Consider the following 21580-nt stretch of genomic DNA (forward strand, 5'->3'; position numbering starts at 1 on the left):
TGCAAAAATCAAAGTTATTTTTTGAAAATACAGAAGAAAAAAATCAGAGCTGTGTGCTACGTTACATACATCGTTGTAACTGGAGCTGGTTGCAGCTTTGATGGTATTGTAGTGTTCGTATATTGTTTTGTTTGCCTTCTATTGTCAAATTGGCTGCGGCAAAGTGAGGAAAAAGGAAAAGGAGACAGCATATGCTAGATCCATTACATTCTTGAATTTCTTTTATAAACTTCTTTGCTGGAACTTAGAACACGCCCAGCAAACTAGCCAAATATCACTCTATATTTTTTTTTTGGCTACCTACTCCACAAGGTCTACCAAACTAGCCAAATCACACTTTTCAGATCCTATTAACCTCACTCTGCAGAAGCATGGGTTTCTCGGTTTGCAGCTTAAAATGGGGCAAGCAGGTCAGGTCAGTTTGCTAGATGTCTATCTGCTAGAGATACTCCAGGGTCGGGGTCTAGGGATGGTAGGACGGGATTCCTCGTGCCCCTGGGCTCAGCGGGTGCTTCTCATTCTGGCCATTTGTGCCCCATGTTTCACGGTGATGCAGCATGTGAAGCAAGGCCAAAACTGTCACAATGTTCGCTTCCATTATGAACCTGAAGCCTTTTTTTTTTGAGAAAGGACCGAGGTCCCAGCCTTTGCTTGAAGGCATGCAGGACGGGGTTCGAGCCCCGGCCGGCTGGCTCCCAGCTCTCAAGCACAACCACTGAGCTGCAAGCTCATACCAGAGTTAGCAGAGATCTTATAAATGTTAAAGTTGCAACAAAGTACTGTCAAACATGAGTACGTCTTTACAACACCAGACCGTTCTACTTCTAACTTACAAGCTTTCATCCAGGCCCCTTGGTTGTTGATGACCCTAGAACCCAACAAGACAGCACAGCATGCATGAAACTGACGATGCATCATGTATCCAAGTTAATTGCTGTCCACAGATCGTTCGCTGTCAAACAACCTGCAAAAGTGAAGAGCCTGGATATGTTAGGAACTCAGTAATATGATAGCAGATCTGCAATAATATAATGAAAAGTTAATAAGAACCATTGACCTCCCATGCACATTACAGTTTAAACCAAATGCCTAATTTGTCGGGCTTGTCATACTTCGGTTGTTTCCTTATGTCTAATGCATAATCAAGTATCTCGTGTCAAACAGGAAACATGTGCTCCACAATAAAGTGGGACTGATAATATGTGGTTTCGAACAACGTCCTTGAATATGGTTTGCAAGAATCAAGCATCAAGGGCCATGCCATGAAAAGACACCACAATTCTTTATAATGTATGGCATAAATGTTAACATATAAGTTAGCATTCAACATTTAAATAACATGCATTTAAAATGCATAGAACACAGAGAGAGCACCTGCTATATGTTGTAGTAGCACATTACTTGCGCCTGAAGAAAGTAGGAATCCTTATATTTTCTGCCACTCCCGATGTGAACACCATTTTTAATCCAATCTTCTCTATGAATCCAAGCATCCCTACCAGTATCCAGGACGCCCAAAATCTGCAGCAAAGAAAAGTAAAGATCCGGGAATATGGAATACAGGACAACAAAAAGGGGAAACAAAGCACATGATGCATCACTAATTTCAATCTTACTGCTAACAGTCCATTACCCAGTTTCTCAAATCAGACAGATCCTCTTCTTTTTAGCAAAAGCTTTGGTGCCCACAGCAAAGTTTATACAAAAACTGTTAGCTACATCAAGTTCATGCATCGTCAGTGGTTCCATTTTCTATTTAATTATTAAATGGACTGGAAGTTCCAACAAATCCCATAACTTCCACTTTTCCACCACTGGGTTGGTGTGGAAGAATGTATAGTATACCACCCATAAGCAAAGCAACAGCCGCAATGGGATCAGTCAAATTCCAATTTTTGTATATCATTGTAATAAAGACATAGTGGACTGACCGACTGAATAATTTTTAGAAATGGATTCCCTCTTGCGCTCATAAGTGCCAGGTCATCAGACCCAGCCCAGATATCAATCATCAGTCCAATTTGGTGATATTGTCTAAATATAGAATAAGGCACTTTAATCAAATAAAATGCACTAGTTGTAGCAGCAGCAACTCAAAATATTAGTTATAACAGTTATATACAATTGAGACTACCAACAGGTTATGCAAGAAATTTCCACAAAGCAGCAATGAGGAATGACAAACAGCAACAAAAATCAGAGAACATGGTAAAACATTTTAAAGATGTAAGTTCAAATATAGGTATAGCTTTGAGGTACTGCAGCTGGCGGCCAGACATGGCCTGATACTCAAGAATACTTGAATTGTCAGCACAGAGGGTTTTTTTTTCTTTTTGACAAGGAGCACAGAGGGGTTTAAGGAGGCAGTGATCATCAAGGCATAAGAGATGCATTCAAACAAAGAGGCGCCAGATAGAAATTTTGGATGCAAACCGCCAAAATCCTTATATTCATGGTTGAGAAATCCCTTGCTTTGGCACGTGATATGGTACCTAAACTCTTAAAGTCAAATTGTCAAGCTTCTTATGTGGATTTGGTTGTTTCCTTGAACAGGGTGGCCAGTTGTTTCCAGGTCAATATCATCTGGTTGCTTGTCCTATCTATGAAGATGCCTGACTGAGTGGCCGAGTAAGTTCCTGGGCTTGGGTTTCACCGGTCCAGCTGCCATTGTCCTTCATGCGTATGCTTAAGGTAGAGTCCAAACATGCATGTTCATTCCTCAAGAGTCCTAGTTACATCTGAAATTACATGCTCTTGCTTAAGGAGTACTCCCTCCGTTCAAAAATACAAGATGCGCTTCTTTTCGGAACTTTGTGTGTTAAGTGTGTAAAAACTATACAGCTAGATTTATACTTCAAAGTGCTTTTATGCTATATTAATTTTATAGCTACAAGTGATATATTGTGCAGAAAACACTAGTTGAAATCTAGTTTTGAAGATAGAGCCAAAATAAATTAGCCTTACATTCTTGCGTTAAGGAAGCAAAAGACAAAAATGTGATTTTCCTAAAAAGGAAAATTCTATTCTCAAAAAACTTGCATCAGTTTATCTTATTAGCACACAGTATGGAGAACATGTTACTACTATTTCCAGAGGATAACAACATAGCAGAGCCTAAGCTTATATTAAGCATAAAAAATAAAGTATTTTACAGAACTATTTACAAGGGAAAAGAAGAAACTAAACCAGCCACAGAGAAACTGACTTCTTAAAAACTCTAGTCTGAAGCAAACAGTACACAAGAAAACATATTACTAGATAATGCATCACACTAGGACACTAGGTACTGGACCAGCCTGAGAATATTGATGACTTTGATCCACCAAACAGTTCACCCAAAAGCTTAATTTTTTAAATGTGTAATATGCACTTCAGCACACCATAAGCTTTCAAAAATCATTTTGAAATTTTCCATACGTTAACCAAAAGAGTTGGTTATGCATTTCATTTTTCTCATTTTTTTCTCTGAAACTTCCAAATATTTTTCAACTTCTAGCATGGCATGCTCTCAATGGGTTCACTTTCTCTCAATGGCCAGGGTTTTCCAGTTCATGGAGGTAGCCAGTTACTACTAAGATTTGCAAAATACTATTCCCCTTTGCCCCTCTGGGCACCCTCAAGCCTAGTGCGGACTAGAAGGATCACAAATATTTATTAAAATTTTGTTAGCACGGCTCAAAACCTCAAACTCACGTCATGACCTATAAGATCTGATGCCATATTGAGTTTGCTACACCAAAATTTAACACAAGCTATATAGGATAAATTGACAGCATACTTTTCAGTTGAGAAGAGATGTAACTTACCACTCCACCTTTCCATGGAACAAACAACGGATAAGTCCTTGACTGCAGCACCTACAATTTCAAATAAGGGGTTAAGAAACAATAAAGTAAAGATCAATGATGTACATTATGGACTCACAACAACATCAGAAACTAAAGATCAATGATGTAGATTATGAACTCGCAACAACATCAATCTCTAATAGATTGAATGTAGATCCAGGAACAAACCTATCACATAACTTCAGGCAATAATCTCAAGAGATAGAGCATGCATTGCTAAAGAAAGAGAAAAGAATCAATCCATCTCTTTAAGTTTACAGGACACACCTCAACTCTCTCAACAGATTGGTTTGCTGGAATTTTATTAAGAATCCTGCAAATAAAAGTTTAGTAGATAAATAAACCTTTGAAGGTCAGGAAATAGCATATGTTGACAAAAATTTGCATTTTACCTTTTTGTCCAAAAATGGGCTAACGTTAGCCAATTGCTATGGCATCAGAATGTTCATTTTAGCGGAGCTTAAATTTTTAAAAAAGGCACTACCTCCAGACACAAATAAATAACATTTTGGGAGGAAATGCAGTCAAAGCACATAAATTCTGCTACAACTTGTAGAAACATTGAAGGAGAGACTAGTGTCAAGCATACATTTTAAGGGCCATGCTGATGTCCAAAAGGTCAATTATTTGTGACTGGAGGGGGAAATTAATGCTCCCTCCGTTTCACAGAAGTTGTCCATTATACTTGTGAAACGGAGGGACTAAAAAATATATATATATATATAAAATAATGTCCATTATACTTGTGCACTATTTACATATAGTATCACATTAGATTTTGCAAACTTATTCCAAAGCTTTTGCAAAGTTAGTCCAACATTCTTCCATTAAAAAAGATAGGACAAGCAATATTTAACAAACCTTTGCTCTAGAACTGGTGCAAGGCCAGCTGTAGAAGCTGCACCACCAACCTGAAAGGCACAGATTAGAGTAATCCCTCTAACGAGTCGAAGACAATATTGGTTTTATTTGAGAAAATAAGCATGATATTTTACCAGCTGAATGCTACAGAAAAGCTTCCTTTGAAGGTCAACACGTCCTGTAATCAGTAGTTGTTACTGTTAAAAAAGTTTTCTTTCAGATAAGCGATATATCAAGAAAGAATGAAAGATATTACCTGTCGAAAGAACGCTACTAACAATGGCCTCTACGAGGCCAATGTTATCAAATTTCTTTAATCTAGTGGGAAACATCGGGTAATTGTCCCACATGCCATACCCACCATTCCCACTAGGGTAAAGACTGTCACTTGTTTGCCAAGTATCTTCCAGCATGTCATCATAGTCGTGGAACCTGGGAGCATACACAACTCGTATGAAGCAATAATATAATATTCAAAAGCATAATCACCAAACTAAGAAAAACAAAATCTCACCAAGATCGAGGAGGTGGAGGGTACTCTTCTGGAACAAGAACCCTTGGGTAAAGAAGCCCCATAGGAGGAACCTATTTTATCACAATTTACCGTAATTTAAATTTCATATATGTTGCATATATATAATTCATATAAGACAAACACCTGCAGAATTTTGCCTACAATTGTTCAACACCCTTTTCAAGGAGATGGAAAAATGCTGGAATATCAATTGCAACAATTAAATAAGCAGTTTAAATGGATAAATCCAGTTTGTGTGAGCACACTTCTGCGTGCATGAGAGAGAACTTATCTACAGTTCTACACATGCCAGGCATGAGTACAATGTTCACTTCTGTAAGACAATGCATTCTGAAAAAAAACATAATCTTATGTGTTGTTTTAAAAGACAGCAGCAGCAAGGAAATAAAGGGGAAGACCAAAAGATTGTGTACGTGCTCAAGGAATTACATTAAGAGCTGATAGTCTTGTCTTCTGATGACCAGCAGATCTTTCATTATCGTATGAATGAACAATGGTAACTGCATCAAAAGTCCCACTCTGAAAAAATGAAAAAATATGTACTGAATAAGTACGATGGAAACATACCACCTCAACAGTACTGAAAACAACAGAACTGGCCAAAGAAAGTTTTAAGGAAAAATACAAATTTTTTGTCATTTTTTGACCATTTTCACATAAAGCATGGTAGCACATAGCCTGATGTAGAAAAGGAAATAAATAAAAATTTAAAACGGTATCTTCAGCAAAACATTACCTTACGCTACTCAAATTCTTTTTCTATTTACTGTACTAATAAGCATGACGCAATAAAATATGAGCACGCTGTATCAAATGATTCATCTTCCTAAGGGCCATTTACAAACCATGTTTGGAAGATGGGATTAGTCTAGGAATTTTAGTAATGATTTTGCATTCATACTAAATCCTAGGCATTTGGATCCCAACCTACAAAGTACAAGGTCCTAAATGCCAGACACTAGGATTTCATTACATATATCAGGTAAACTAATATATCATAATGGACCAGTCAGTCAGTTACAGCTCAAATAGCACGAAAAAGGGAGGGAGGGATGGAGATTTTAACTTGGAAAAAGAAAAGGAAGTAGATTTTGTTGGTTTTCAACATGCTGGATTTACAAGTCAACATACACTTGAGAAACTTCATGATAACACAATCGTTAACAGAAGACGCACAGTTTTTTTTTTCATTTGCATGTGTCTATGGTTTCCGTATTTCAGATGCGTCAATCAATTCAATAATCTCATGATAGAATTGTTTAGAAGATTTACATGTCTATCCTCACATCAAAATGATCATAACTGAAACAAAAAGTAGTCAACTGTAACATGTGGTCCAGCTTGGAAAAACTTCTAAGCCGTTACCTTTTTAAGATTTAGCAAGCCTAGAATAAGCAACTTACCCTTATTTGGCTGTATGACTCTTTTATTTTGTTGAGCATTAGCATATCTATAGGCTTGCTCACTGGATCAGTTTGAAAGTTCGGCCATGTGTGATGGCGACGTTGAACCCAAAGCAGGCACCTAGAGATGTCCTACAATACAATGAAGTTAACAGAGGACACATTATTGAGAAATAAATAGTGCATAATGAAAGAATGATATACATATATACAACACAAAGAGATAGTGCTTTCAGCATCCGTAAAAGTAATTCTTGCAGTTAAAGGGTTAAAATGTTAGTACTATTTACCCAAGGAGATGACCACATCATTTTGAAGACTAACAGTAATGCATCAAATAACAAAGGTATTACAGCATGCATCAAATAACAAAGGTATACAAAAACACTTAGGAAATGCCTAGATAAACAGGACATGGACCAAACAACATATAACACAGAAGTACAGAACATAAAAGGGCACACATTTAGTAGCATGTCATCTAAAACCAAAAATGAGGAATAGATAAGTGTCACATTACCTCATAATGCTAATATTAAGGGTTTGTCTGATATAGTAAAATATTGATCAAAATAAAACATAACTTGTTTGTAGTGTTCTAATGCTACAATAATCAAGTTCATCCTTCCTATTACAAAACTGAAGAGAGAGATACAAATCAAATAAATTGCAGCTCAAAATTTTTGTCAGCTATAGAATTGTTACTCATATCTCTGATCGGCTTTGTAAAATATGTTGAAAAACCTAAAATCTACACTGTGTATTAACAATAATTCATTTTGTTAGGACTTCTTTAAGGAACCACAGCTACTCTTTTCTTAATTTTTATACATACTTTTAGCACTAGAATAACTGCAGAAGCAGAACTTCTGCTGAGGGAGCTATCAACAAAGCAGAAATTGCTGCATTCCTAAGTAATATGTTATGAACAAGATGATGAATTACAAGATACATCAATACTACAATCACATTGCACAAAATAAAAGGAAGATCCCCTTTGTTGACACACAAAGTAGAAGAGGACTGAATGCACAGCGGTACATTAGATCGTGATGCCATATGGACAAAATGACTGAAGTAATGAAAATATGTTGTGCAGGCAAACATACATCTCCACCATATGGAAGCGCCAATGCTGTGTGGGGCAAAGCTACTCCATCCTGCAAACATTGGGGGAAGATGATGTGTTGATATCTAATTAGTGTTTTCCAGAAAAATGCCCTAGCAGTTAATGCAATAATTAAAAAAAAACATGGGTCATTACCTCTACACAAACTACTTGTGTAACTTGAGCGCCAATGTTGACAACACAAGCTGTAGACAAACCATTTCCAAACGCTGCAGCTAAAGCTTCCTAATAAAACATAAACATAGAATATGTTGGATGCCATTTTATGAATCATCAAATATAAAAGCATGGCCGAGTCTCTTGAATTCTGCCAGCACATATATTCTGAGCCCAACAAAGGCATTAAGTGATCAATTTGTAGTTTACCCAAGCAGGAAAATTCAACACCATATGAACCACATTTAATTTAAAGCCTTTGGGTGTAAGTTGCTCCGTCTAATTGTCCACTAGCAAGACTCATGCCTTCACAAGGATCTGATTTATGGCTACAAAACATTGAGCAAGTGGCTAGACTTAATCACATAATCGAGAGCAGCTAGCAACAACAACAACAACAACAACAACTTAGCCTTTTGTCCCAAGCAAGTTGGGGTAGGCTAGAGATGAAACTCACAGAAAACAAGAATAATAAACACAAAAAGTACACAAGCCAAAGGAAGGGTTAGGGGTTAAACAAAAAGTAACAAAGGTCACGGTTCAGGTACATTAATTGCTAATCTCCAAGCGCTCCTATCCATAGCTAATTCCTTAGCGATATTCCACTCCTTAAGGTCTCTCTTAACCGTCTCGTCCCAAGTTAGTCTAGGTCTACCTCTACCTCTCTTTACATTATCGCCCCGCTTTAGAACTCCATTACGCACCGGCGCCTCAGGAGGCCTCCGTTGTACATGTCCAAACCATCTCAACCGATGTTGAATCAACTTCTCATCGATAGGTGCCACCCCGACCCTATCTCGAATCTCATCGTTCCGGATTCTATCCCTTCTTGTATGCCCGCAGAACCAGCGCAGCATACGCATCTCTGCTACACTCAGTTGCTGGACATGTCGCCTTTTTGTAGGCCAACATTCAGCACCATATAGCATCGCTGGGCGAATCGCCGTCCTATAGAACTTACCTTTTAGCCTCTGTGGCACCTTCTTGTCACAGAGGATGCCCGAAGCCTGCCGCCACTTCAACCACCCGGCTGAAATTCTATGTCTAACATCTTCATCAATGTCTCCATCTTTCTGAAGCATTGATCCTAGATACCGGAAAGTATCCTTCTTGGCCACCACTTGACCTTCGAGGCTAACGTCCCCATCCTCATGCCTAGTCGGGCTAAAGTCGCACATCATATACTCGGTCTTGGTCCTACTCAGTCTGAACCCCCTCGACTCTAACGTGTGTCTCCACAGCTCTAACTTCATATTAACCCCTACCCTACTCTCATCAACTAGCACCACATCATCAGCAAAGAGCATACACCAAGGGATATCACCCTGTATGTCCCTTGTGACCTCATCCATCACCAAAGCAAATAGATAAGGGCTCAATGCTGACCCCTGATGTAGTCCTATTTTAATTGGAAAGTCACTGGTATCGCCATCGCATGTTCGAACACAAGTCATCGCATGCTTGTACATATCCTTGATGAGGGTAATATACTTAGTTGGAACTTTGTGTTTTTCCAAGGCCCACCACATGACGTCTCTCGGTACTTTATCATACGCCTTCTCTAGGTCAATAAAGACCATGTGTAAGTCCTTCTTCTCCTCTCTATATCTCTCCATCAACTGTCGTACTAAGAAAATCGCCTCCATGGTCGACCTCCCAGGCGTGAACCCAAACTGGTTTTGGGTCACCCTTGTCAATCCTCTTAGGCGATGCTCGATAACCCTCTCCCAAAGTTTCATCGTATGGCTCATCAGCTTAATCCCCCGGTAGTTAGTACAACTTTGAACATCTCCCTTATTCTTGAAGATCGGTACTAATATACTTCTCCTCCATTCCTCCGGCATCTTGTTTGACTGGAAAATTAGGTTAAAAAGCTTAGTTAACCATACTACCGCCCTCTCGCCCAGGCATCTCCACACCTCAATGGGGATGCCATCGGGACCCATCGCTTTACCTCCCTTCATCCTCTTCAAAGCCTCCCCGATCTCTGCCTCCTGAATCCTCCTCACAAAGCGTCTGTTGGTATCATCAAATGAGTCGTCCAACTCGAAGGTAGGACCCTCATGTTCCCCATTAAACAACTTGTCGAAGTATTCTCGCCATCTGTCCTTGATCTCCTCATCCTTCACCAGAAGTCGACCTGTCCCATTCTTGATGCATTTGATTTGGTTTATGTCCCTTGTCTTCCTCTCGCGGGTCCTAGCTATCCTATAAATGTCCTTCTCTCCTTCCTTCGTACCTAGCCGTTGATACAGGTCATCAAAAGCCTGACCTTTCGCTACACTTACAGCTCGCTTTGCAAACCTTTTCGCTAATCTATATCCCTCGATGTTGGTTGCGCTCTTGTCGAGGTGAAGGCGTTTGAAACACTCCTTCTTCTCCTTAATAGCCCTTTGCACCTCGTCATTCCACCACCAAGTCTCTTTCACTTCCTGCTTGCCTCCCCTACTCACACCAAACACTTCTGAGGCCACCTTCCGAACACATGTCGCCATCTTTAGCCACATATCATCTACATCTGCTCCTTCTTCCCAAGGCCCCTCGCCTAGCATCCTCTCCTTAAACGTCTGAGCCTCTTCCCCTCTAAGCTTCCACCACTTCGTTCTCGCAATCTTGGCACGTTTGTCCCGGTGGGCACGTACCCGAAAACGAAAATCCGCCACCACAAGCTTGTGTTGGGGGACAACACACTCCCCAGGTATCACCTTACAATCTAAGCAGGCACGTCTATCCTCTCTCCTAGCAAGGATAAAATCGATTTGGCTCGAGTATTGTCCACTATGGAAGGTCACTAGATGGGACTCCCTCTTTCTAAAGAGGGTATTCGCTAACAGCAGGTCGTAGGCCAACGCAAAATTCAAAACATCCTCCCCCCCTTCGTTCCTACTACCATACCCAAAACCCCCGTGTACTCGCTCATATCCTACATTAGTCGCACCCACATGGCCATTGAGGTCTCCTCCTATGAAGAGCTTCTCACTGATAGGCACGGTACTAACCATGCTATCAAGGTCTTCCCAGAACTGACTCTTGGAGCTCTCACTAAGACCTACCTGAGGGGCATAGGCACTGATCACATTCAGAGCCAAATCTCCAATAACCAACCGCACTAGGATAATCCGGTCGCCTTGCCTCCTAACATCTACAACTCCATCCTTAAGGCTCTTATCGATCAAGATGCCTACACCATTCCTACCCGAGGTTGTCCCCGTGTACCAAAGCTTGAAGCCAGAACCCTCCACTTCCTTCGCCTTCTGGCCCTTCCATTTAGTCTCCTGCACGCATAAAATATTTACACGCCTCCTAATTGCTACATCGACTAGCTCTCTTAACTTACCTGTTAGAGACCCTACGTTCCAACTACCTAGACGAATCCTAGTTGGCTCGGCTAGCTTCCTTACCCTTCGCACCCGTCGAGAGAAATGCGAAGACCCTTGCTCATTTTTCACTACACCCGGGCGCAGATGTAGCGCGCCACAGAGGCTGCGACGACCCGACCCTTGCTCACTTATCATCGTACCCGGATCACGATACGACGCGCCCCTAAGGGGAAGACGACCCGGCCCTTGCCCATTTAACACCACACCCGGGTTCCGATGTAGCGCGTCGCTAAGAGGGTTACGCCCCAACGAATTTCTTATGGGTTTCATTTCCATTAGAGTGGCTGATTTTTTACGCTGGTTCGCCAAACCTAACACAACCCTCCACATTCATTAGCAAAAAATATGTTGACTGTTCTTCACTTCTTCTAAAGCAACAGTATAGTAGACCATGTAGTTACATTATTTTGGCAGTGGAGTGAACTTCCATTCTAGCACAAATACCAACAGTTATACTTCACTGCTACCTAAGTCTCAGCTTGGCAAATCGACATACCCTCTCCAGCATAGTTACTTAATAACAAATAGAAGGATCATAAACATACTAGTGAAGTACCACATGTTGACTGAACTGCTGATTTAGAACATAACCCATTAGGTGAATTAGTGAATGTAATCATTCAGTAGTTCCGGGAAAACAATAATATCAGAAGTGAGGAAATTATTACAGCACCACTGGAGTGCAATTACATACAGTAAAAAAAGCTATCACCATCTTGACTGACAGATCCAATTAACTGGGAGACAATCACAGGGAAAGAAAAAGGACTCTTTATGTGATAAATGCAAGGAGATTGGAGACAAAGACAAACCTGATGTACCACTGCTGTGCTAAACCCCAAATCGTGGAGGACAATAGACATCATCTCTTTTATTTCTGGCGTAGTGAGTAAATTAGCATTCTTCACCAGAAAAAAAGTAACAGAATATGCCACATCAAACATAATACATACTTTGCAGTATAGGATAGCGCAAAAGATAAAACAAAAGGGAAAAGCGAACAGCTGACTGTTACTCAAAACACACACACAAAAATCTACTAATAATGTTTTATCAATTTAAGATCCCTTAACAATATGGATAACAGATATATACAAATTTAAAGCATTGGAGAAGGAAATAAGTTGAATTGATGATTGATGGCCAACAACCAAAGGATGGAGATTTGAAAACCAAACAAGGGATAACACCGGATACACCATCACGATACAAATAAAATGTGCCACTGGACAAAGATCATGTACAAAGAGACAAATCCCAATGAAGCGAAACAGACAACCACATAGTATGTGAACATGTACTGCTGGAAATAATCTATTAGAGAACTATGTGCTTATCCAAACCGTCTTGCTAAGAAACTGTATTCAGTGAATTAACACTTAATTACAATGTCGACTGAAAAAAAAAATGCTAGGACATTAAACTGAAAGAAAATAAATATCACCTTAGCTTCAAAACCAGTCAAATACAAACAGAACGCCCCATGTAACACAATGACACCAAATGAGATGTTGGAAAATCAATGAGCCCATCCTCACATATAACAATAATGGTGTCTGCATTTTTCTTCATTTGTTGTTGACACTCTAAAATTACAATGTAATCTAGATGTCTATTAAAGTAATTCACTAAGTACTGGCAACACGAGGCAGTATTCTATGGCACGGAAAGTGATATCAGGTCTCACCCGAACCCAAAGAAAAAGATCTATTATGACAAGAAATTCGATAAACCTTTGCATATTGCATATCATCCTAATATTCTATTGTATGAAAGGAGAAATACCTCGGTTGTCAAATGTCTCCCCAAGAACAAGAATCGCAGAGTATAGACCTCTGTCTCTTGGGTTGATATGCAACTTTTCTGTCAGTATCCAGTTCCAAATAGTGCGTAAATCTTCTAAAACCTGCAACATGATGTTCAACAAAATTAAAATCAGTAGGACGATACATACACAAGAATGACAGGGCATAGCCACATAAGTATGACGACCAATGCAAAAGGATGTCATTCTTAGCTTATCTTTTCCCCACCCCTTTTGGGAGCCACATACCGCCTGTTGCTAGCATCCAGTTCAGGTCTTTTAAAAATGCAAACTCACTATTTTGAAGCCCAGAGTTCTACTCATTGTATCAAAATGAATTACTTTAAAAGCCAAAACACTCCTACTCAAACATTATAGAACTAACAAGAGAAATCTCAGCAAATGAACTGAAATGAAACTCCATGATCCAGGCTGTGTTGTCAAGTGCACACTAAGTGAAGCATACTACAGTTGAACTATCTTTAAGAAAAGAAACGTGCATTGATCTGGTTTCCTACCTGATGCAGGGAATAATTATGAGACACGTTGAAATGGCCTCTCCTGATAGGACGACTCAAACAGTACGACTCAGACGGAGGGATTTTCAAAGCATCTTCTCCAAATATCATTTCCTTATACTTGTTCTCTTCAAAGTCATGCCCATTACCATCACCGGATGTGCTTGGCGGAGTATCTTCCTCAGCACCCTTGTATACTGACCTATCTGGCCAATTTGGAGGGTCCGGCAAAACAATTATAAGAAGGAAACATTGTTATTTAGAGTTTCCTGTTAACTACAGAAGAATTGAACATAACTGGGTAACTGTTACGACAAATATCAGCAGGTACCAAATTATCTCCAGCTGTTTCATATGGGTTAGGACTAACCAGGCAGGTGTTTAAACAGAGGTCATAACAAGCTATCACAATGTCAAAAAAATATAACCATATCACGTAAAACCGATGTACAACTTCCAAAAAGTAAACAAATCTATAAGGGCAGTACCCTAAACACAAAATATGCGGTTTAAGTTCTGGTAACAACAGCAACTCTGAAATGAATAAGGAATTACTTTAATGAATGAAGTGTAATGATCAGAAAGTACCAATTGATGTGGATGGCTTGATGCTTCTCTCTGTCACATTTGTCCAGGTGAATTTATTATCATCTCTGCTTTGCTGTAAGGAAAAGCCATCGACACGTCCCATCTGAAGAGGTCAACATAACCACATCAGTATGCAGAGATTATGCTGGAACATTTCCTAAACAATCAAAACAAAACTGAATCTTGTGATGCCAAACTATCTAATATATCTGGATTGCAAACATCAATTAGTCTTAAATATTTGAAGCTGCATTCAGGAGAGCTGAAAAGCTGCTGTGTCATTTACAAAACCATGATTGGAAAATAACAGGAAGTTCCACAGTTAGATATAATTTAGAACTAACACTACACCTTCAGGAGAGCTGAAAACCTGCTGAGACATTCAAGGACATTTTAGAACCTTCATGTCCAACTGCATGCTATGATGCTAATATACTGCCTTCTAATGCTTTGTTCAACACTTCCATCGTAAGAACATATTTTAACATCTAAAAATGTCATTCAATATCTTTCGATGATAGCTATAAGGACACTAGTGAAAAAGTTCAGTTAATTTATGTGCTTGCTGGTAGACATTATATTTCATAAACAAAGGGATTCATTATATGGCACTGAATACCACCTGATTGCACAATTTGACATAAAATAAGCGGTTGGCCAAATTCTGAGGGTATGGCACTTTGGGCCCACAAAGGATAGGATGGTAAACGGCAAGCCACAAACAGGAGGAAATAATGAAGGGATGGAATGACAACCTAAAAACAATGGCATAAAAGGAATTGAACAATTATTTAGTGGAAGACTGTGCAGGGTTTCCCTATATAATAAATTAGCTTATTGTACAAGTCCTGAATCCTATCTAGCTAGTGTTCAGCTTATTAGCAACTTAGAACCGTATAAGCCCAAATGCACAACAAGCAACTCCCGCTGGGCTCAGTTGCACTGTTAGGGACTGGCCATATCATTATGACATGAGCTGATGAGCCTAAGAACCCAGTTTAAGCTTTGTTTGGATAAACCCTTTCCCTCCCAATTCATGTGGATTGGAGTGGAAAATGAACTAATTTCTACCTCAATCCCTCTCAATGCATATGGATTGGCGGGGAAGTATCATACTTCCAAACAAAGCCTTAACAGGATATTATGTCCAAGGTGTCTTCCTCCCTACCCTTACGGTCTTTGGTGGAGACAGGTATCCTTTTTTTACCCAATCGTGGGGTGTGTGTGTGTGTTTGTTGTTGCGGTGGTGGTAGTGGTGGTGTAAAAGCTGAAGCATGAGTAACATGGCATAAGGTAAAGGCATGTGGTCACAATACACAATACCTTTGGAGGAAGGGGTTGGTTCGGTGAAGGCAATTCTTCATCCAAAAATGGTATTTTCATCAGTGCTGCAATCTGTAAGAGTAACAACTTATTAGCTACAGAGCCAAACACAGTCCAAAAGGAAAATGACTGGAATCTTTTCTTTTACAATATCATATGCGCTCTCGCGCTCTGCATTCTGTGATGAAGAAGCACGGCAATTGAGCATCTGCAAACAAGCATAACTCTTGTTCAGTAAAGATAAATTGAAGTTACAATGCAAGTATGCAACAAAAACAATAGGAAGGCCTCGCTCTTATTTGCATTACCTGATCCCGAACAGAGAAGTTTAGTTCTTTGCCCTCCTGTGGATTGATGTGTCGCGCAATGCAGTGCGGTATATTGAATGGCACATCCTGACTAGCAAACCCCATGCGTACATTTGCAGATCCTACAAAAGATGTGCAATTGCTTAAATGACTAGCAACCATGAATTACATTCATGTAGGAAAAACAAGCAATGCACTTCTCACTGTCAGCACGGTAGGTTACAAATCATGTAATGCACTTCTATTAGAAGTTAACTTCGTTCCTGCACTTAAGCGATCGATTCAACCAAGCAAAGGAGAAAACATGGCGAGATTCCCATTTTGAATTATCAAAATTAACCAGAGGTTCACAATTCCGATCACATTGGACCCCATAAGGCGTGAATCACGAATAGAGTGACCAAGAACCGCTTCAGAAAAAAAAAATAGGCTGAGAAAAGTAGTGATACTTTTACACGTGCGAGCACTAGGGCTTCGGCGGGGGCGCACCTGGATTGATGACTACGAGGTTGGAGCCACGCTCGGCCATGAGCTGCGACGGAACCACCGTCTTGAGGTAGTCCTGCGCGACGGGGCGGCACAGAATCAAACGTCAGTCGCCACTCCCTAGGTTTCTCGGGGGTTTATGGGGGCAGGAGGAACAAGCCAGATTCGGCGCGGAGGAGGATAAGCAAGGAGGGGAGCCAATAGAGCTTACCATCTCGGCGGCGGCGTCCGCAGCAGAGCGGGGCGCTGGGGTTGGAGGAGAAGTCTCTGTTCCTCTTCCACTAGGGATGCTGGTTTGCTCGCCCGCTTTTTCTCTACAACTAAAAAACTAGTGGGTCTGCCTCCTAATTGTTTCCCCCGCGACCCCGTACCACCGCTAAAAAAAATCCGCGCGCGCGGGAGGGCGACGGCAGCGCGAGTGGGGGAGAGCGGCGGCGCCGAGCGCGGGGGTGGGCGAGCCGCGCCGCGACGAGCGCGCAGAGGGCGACGGCAGCGCGGGTGGGGAGAGAGGCGGCGGCGACGGCGAGCGCGGAGGAGGGGGGAGGCGAGCGGCGCCACGGCGAGCGCGCGGGAGGGCGACGGCAGCGGGAGGGGGAGAGCGTCGGTGTCTGCGAGCGTGGGGGAGAACCACTGGCGGAACCATGGCCCCCCTAATTATTCGCGTAAATAAAATCTAATTTACTTAATTATTAATTATTTAAGCTAATCAATAATCATATAGATCTTATTTTTAGTTGCAGTTAGAACTTCTTGTCACTTAGACCGAGCTCGGTTAATTTAAATATCATAATTACTACACATATAAGTTATTATTTCTAACTCTCTCCATTTCAATTATAGCTCGTTTATTTTTTTAATGCATAATTTTGCTAGGTATTAGACATAGTGTACATGCAGGTAATAGCAGAAATTATCTATTTAGAAACTAAAATGACCTATAATTTCAAACAAATATTATGCTAGAATGGTAAAAATACTCAATTTCATTTCTCTTTTGACCATATGTTGATACAGTCAAATATATAGTTATTTATACTATGCTTCTTTTGACCATATGTTGATACAGTCAAATATATAGTTATTTATACTATGCTAAAACATAGATAGGTATTATCATGCTATATATATTTCTACCATAACTATTATTCAGCCTATTTGGGGAACAATGTCACGCGACAGCTCTTTCTGCGTGAGCGCATATGGAAGCGCTCCCTTCCCTTCTTTGTCACATTTATCATTTGGAGCATTCATCTTAATAGTTCTTTAGTGTAGAAAAATATATCATACTTAGCTTTCTATGTATTGGCGTTGAGTGGAACCATAGCACATTCTAATTCTCAAACTGTGTCCAATGTGCAGAGAAACGATCATGCAGTTTAGCATCATGCCTCTGACAGGGGAGCTGATTGCTAAATCATTTGGCAACGGCGTGGAAATGGATTTTTTTTATCCAAGGTTTTGTCAAATGCTTATCTTCGATGACAAATTTGTGAGATCTGAATGCTGCGGCTACCAAATTTGTCGGTATGACATTACGTTCCACTCGTATACCTACCATGAATCTGCCGAAAATTCTGTTCCAAAAGTTGTTCCACAGCCATCCGGATCTCACCGTAAGGTACTAATGCATGCCTTTCACCGTGATCATTGGTCTGTCTATTGCATCAACCTTGGTCAGACAAGGATTGATGTACTAGACTCCATGGAATATAATTCCAAGAGTAATCCCAAAGGTGGGACCACGTGGGATATGCATAATTCTCCAATGGGAAAAATCGTCATGCAGTGACTATTTGATGCCTTATGAAAGGCTGCACCCTGCAAATTCAAATGTTTCAAGGGCTGGAGGCATGCTAGTGGAGGTTCCAGTCAAGAAGTCTTTAATGACTGCGCTTTCTTTGCAATCAAATTTCTAGAATGCTACGATGGTGAAGGCCATGGCTGCCTAAAGACTAGTATATATCCGTAAGCACAGTATCTTATTTTCCTGCGCTACATCTCATGTTTAGAACACTCCACTTTCTTGCAGGCTCGATCAGCTGAGATGAGGGCTGGGAATTGGGATGCTGCATTACCTTATTTTTCACACGACAAACATGGTGGACAAGTTACCCGAGGAGCTTCTCCAGTTTAATATTAATCACAAATATTTATTTTTCTTTTTGGTAAAGACTAGTTTTGCGTCTCTGCCCGGCCGTTTCCATCTATCGTCCATCTTCGATCCAAGGCTCCATGGTGGGAGGCAGGCGACGTTTCAGGCCCCTATTTCGTTGGAGCCTAGTTAGTGCGAGACTTGAGTTGGTCCAACGTGGGCCTTGTAATTGTTTATTAGGAAGGAGGAACATAGAGTTCTGGGCCAAGAAAAGGGCCAAATCAAAACTGGGCTCATCTTTATTTTGAGAAAGGAAGAAGTCCATCTGGAAAGAATGGTGAAGACACGAACAAAAAATGAATCAAACAAACAAAACAATCGTGAAGCATTGTAGGCCGTAGAATTTCAATTGAAACAAAACAATATATAGGAAAATGGGCGCCTATTATATAGAAATTTCAAAGACGAAAATGAATCTCGCTTTTGGTTTTATCCCAATATATATCCCATCACCACTGGGATTCACGTACCTGGCGTCCAGCCAGTTGCATCATCCAACCGGCGCCCTTGATGGCTGGATGACTGGGGCCCCGTTTAGATTGCAAGTTTTTATAACTTTTGGAACTTTTTGATACTGTAGCACTTTCGTTTGTATTTGATAAATTTTATCTAATTATGGATTAACTAGGCTTAAAAGATTCGTCTCGTGATGTACAATTAAACTGTGCAATTAGTTATTTTTTTATATACATTTACTGCTCCATGCATGTGTTCCAAAATTGATGTGATGGAGAGAGAGTGTAAAAATTTGGAATTTGGAAGCCATCTAAACAAGGCCTGGATCGCATTGCCTGCCTCTGCCGCAGTGCCTCCTCTCCTAGGCTGACCCGGTGTCGCTGCGTCCCTGTCCTGCAGCCAATTGATGCGCACGCAGTGACGCCGGCCGGCCCGTTCCGCCGGTGGCAGCGGCGCTGCGCTGCGCCTGCGTTGCATGCAGTGGGGCGGTGGCCCTGTTCCCGCTCCGGCCTCCGGGCTATCCATGATTCGTGTCGATCGATGCCGCTGTCGGCTGTACGCTCCTGAAGCCGGAGGATGCACGGCCAGGGCATTCAACGCGGGCCCGGCGCAGGCTCTACAGTTCTTCCCGGATGGTCCTGAGCAGGTGGCTCGTCGATCTGGACCAACAGATTTTATTATAGTGCTAGTAAAGACGCGTAGTGCTGATGTTCCCCACTGAAACACAGGTTTTATTATAGGTTTCAAGGAGTGCAGTTGTCCACAGCAACTGTTGATCCATGACTTCACCTGATTGCTGATCAAAGTAATGCGCCAAGCATTACAATTGATCCTTTGCTTGCTCAGAAATTATAACGCCATATCCTTTCTAGAGGTATGAACTTCAGAAGAACACGCTAGCTGTAAATTTCTCAGTCATTTTCCAAGCTTTTAAAAAATTTCCAGTCAGGTTGCAGGACGAACGAGACAAGTTCTTTCCAGCGGTGACCCTGTCAAGGAGCTACTGATAGCTGATGAAGTGTTGGTTCAGAAAAGAATTCTCCACGCACTCGGTTTCGCAGCTCAGAACGGTACAGCGGCTGGATGGGCTCGTGGAGACACACGGGGCACCCACCTGAGGACATTACCACAAGTCCACAACTGTGCAGCGAGCGCGTCCTGACGACCACGCTGCAGCGGACAGAGACAGGAGGCGGAATCTTCAACGGCATGCCAACGAAGAACGAGCCGTTGTAATCAGAAGAGGCAAGAGCAGCCCCAGACGGAACATGGAAGAGGAAGACGACGATGTCTTTTTTTTTCGTTTTATCGAACGATAAGTCCCGTCCAGCGTCCAGGTCACTGTCCCCGGGGGAAAGAGAGCATTGATGCTTCATTTCTGGGTAAGATGTACAGTGGCAGCACCGCAACAGCAAGGGTGTGGAATCTTCATATCGACAGACAGGGTGTGGAATCTTCAACGGCATGCCAACCAAGGAATAGGATGAGACAAAGCGGAATGAGCCGTTTAATCAGAGCAGTAGTCCCAGAGAGGGACCTGGAAGGAAGACGACGATGTTTATCATCGAAAGATACAGTTCAGCAGGTCCCTCTGATTCCTCTTTTTCTGGCAGCAGCAAAAGCGAAACACAAGTCAAGGTTAACTCACAGGCATAAAGCCAGCCATTGGTAACTGCATGTTCTTGCTTCAGATAAAAACCTCGAAATGTTCTCACGCCTAGATCGACATCAACTGAGACCAAGGTTAACGAGCCGGTAATTCGTTTGGAGTAACGCGGTAAGAAATACAAAGCAAAGCACCTGCAGTTGGTGTCATTTTCCTTTGCTGGATGCTTCCACGAAACATGCATTAAGCGGTTCATAAATTGCTTCACGCGAGTGGCATGGGTCGAACGGAACCACAGCCCACTATCCACAGTTCTGCACTTGCAGCCACATCAAACTTCTGAACAGAACACAGTAGCTCATTATTTGCTACTCAATAGTCATATAGGTAGTGAAAGAGCGAGAACGTATCCTGTGCTCCCATACCATTAGGTGCTCCTGTACTCCAATACATCAAAATGTGCACAAAAAATCAAACAAAAATATGTATGGCTAGATGACGCAATGTTACATGTTCATACGAATTTTGAGTTAAAACAAAATCTTGTGCAATTAGAAACAAAAAGGACAAAATCACAATACAATAGATGCGGGTTGCGGATCCCATATGAATAGTACACCCGACCCAATTGCATGCTGATTTTGTCTTTTTTTGTTTATGCTTGCACAAAGTTTTGTTCAAGCTCAAGTTTTGTATGAACATGTAACAATGCATCATCTACTCATAAATGTTTTTGGTTAACTTTTTGTTCACATTTTGATGCATTTTTTTTAAATGGGAGCATGGGAGCATGTGATGGTATGGGAGCACTGGATATGTTCTCGTGAAAGAGCCCATAACCTGAGGGGTTATATAGACTTATAGCCAATCCAGTTACAGCTGGAGAGTAAAAATATGAACAGGGTCCCTAGTAGTTTAATCACCAAGAACCAAAAAAAAATGTCTGGACAGACAAAAGGAACGTTGCTTTTGTCTTATCGAAAACAACATTCAGGTAAGCCTCCAAATGATCAGGTGAAAGTCGAAG

General features: G+C 41.2%; 1 protein-coding gene across 2 annotated transcripts; it reads right to left on the reverse strand.

Annotated features, from left to right (window-relative positions):
• Positions 1-658: 658 nt before the first annotated feature.
• On the reverse strand, positions 659-16836 carry LOC112875155 (actin-related protein 9). 2 transcript variants are annotated; one of them, XR_003225132.1, is made up of 22 exons: positions 16551-16836; positions 16343-16415; positions 15854-15975; positions 15694-15753; positions 15546-15617; positions 14223-14325; positions 13635-13840; positions 13098-13218; positions 12125-12189; positions 7912-8001; positions 7757-7807; positions 6648-6779; positions 5674-5763; positions 5224-5294; positions 4966-5141; positions 4844-4887; positions 4710-4759; positions 4116-4161; positions 3807-3857; positions 1375-1521; positions 834-964; positions 659-720 (listed from the first exon to the last, which is right to left on the reverse strand). XR_003225132.1 is itself a non-coding variant. In XM_025938888.1 (21 exons), exons 1-20 carry the CDS (start codon positions 16551-16553, stop codon positions 1378-1380), a joined length of 1770 nt encoding a protein of 589 aa, XP_025794673.1. In that variant the 5' UTR covers positions 16554-16836; the 3' UTR covers positions 717-964; positions 1375-1377. The 2 variants fall into 2 exon arrangements, 1 of the variants encoding a protein (XP_025794673.1); XM_025938888.1 differs by having other exon boundaries at positions 717-964.
• Positions 16837-21580: the final 4744 nt, after the last annotated feature.

Source organism: Panicum hallii, chromosome 9 (genome assembly GCF_002211085.1).
Source record: "Panicum hallii strain FIL2 chromosome 9, PHallii_v3.1, whole genome shotgun sequence".
NCBI lineage: Eukaryota > Viridiplantae > Streptophyta > Magnoliopsida > Poales > Poaceae > Panicum > Panicum hallii.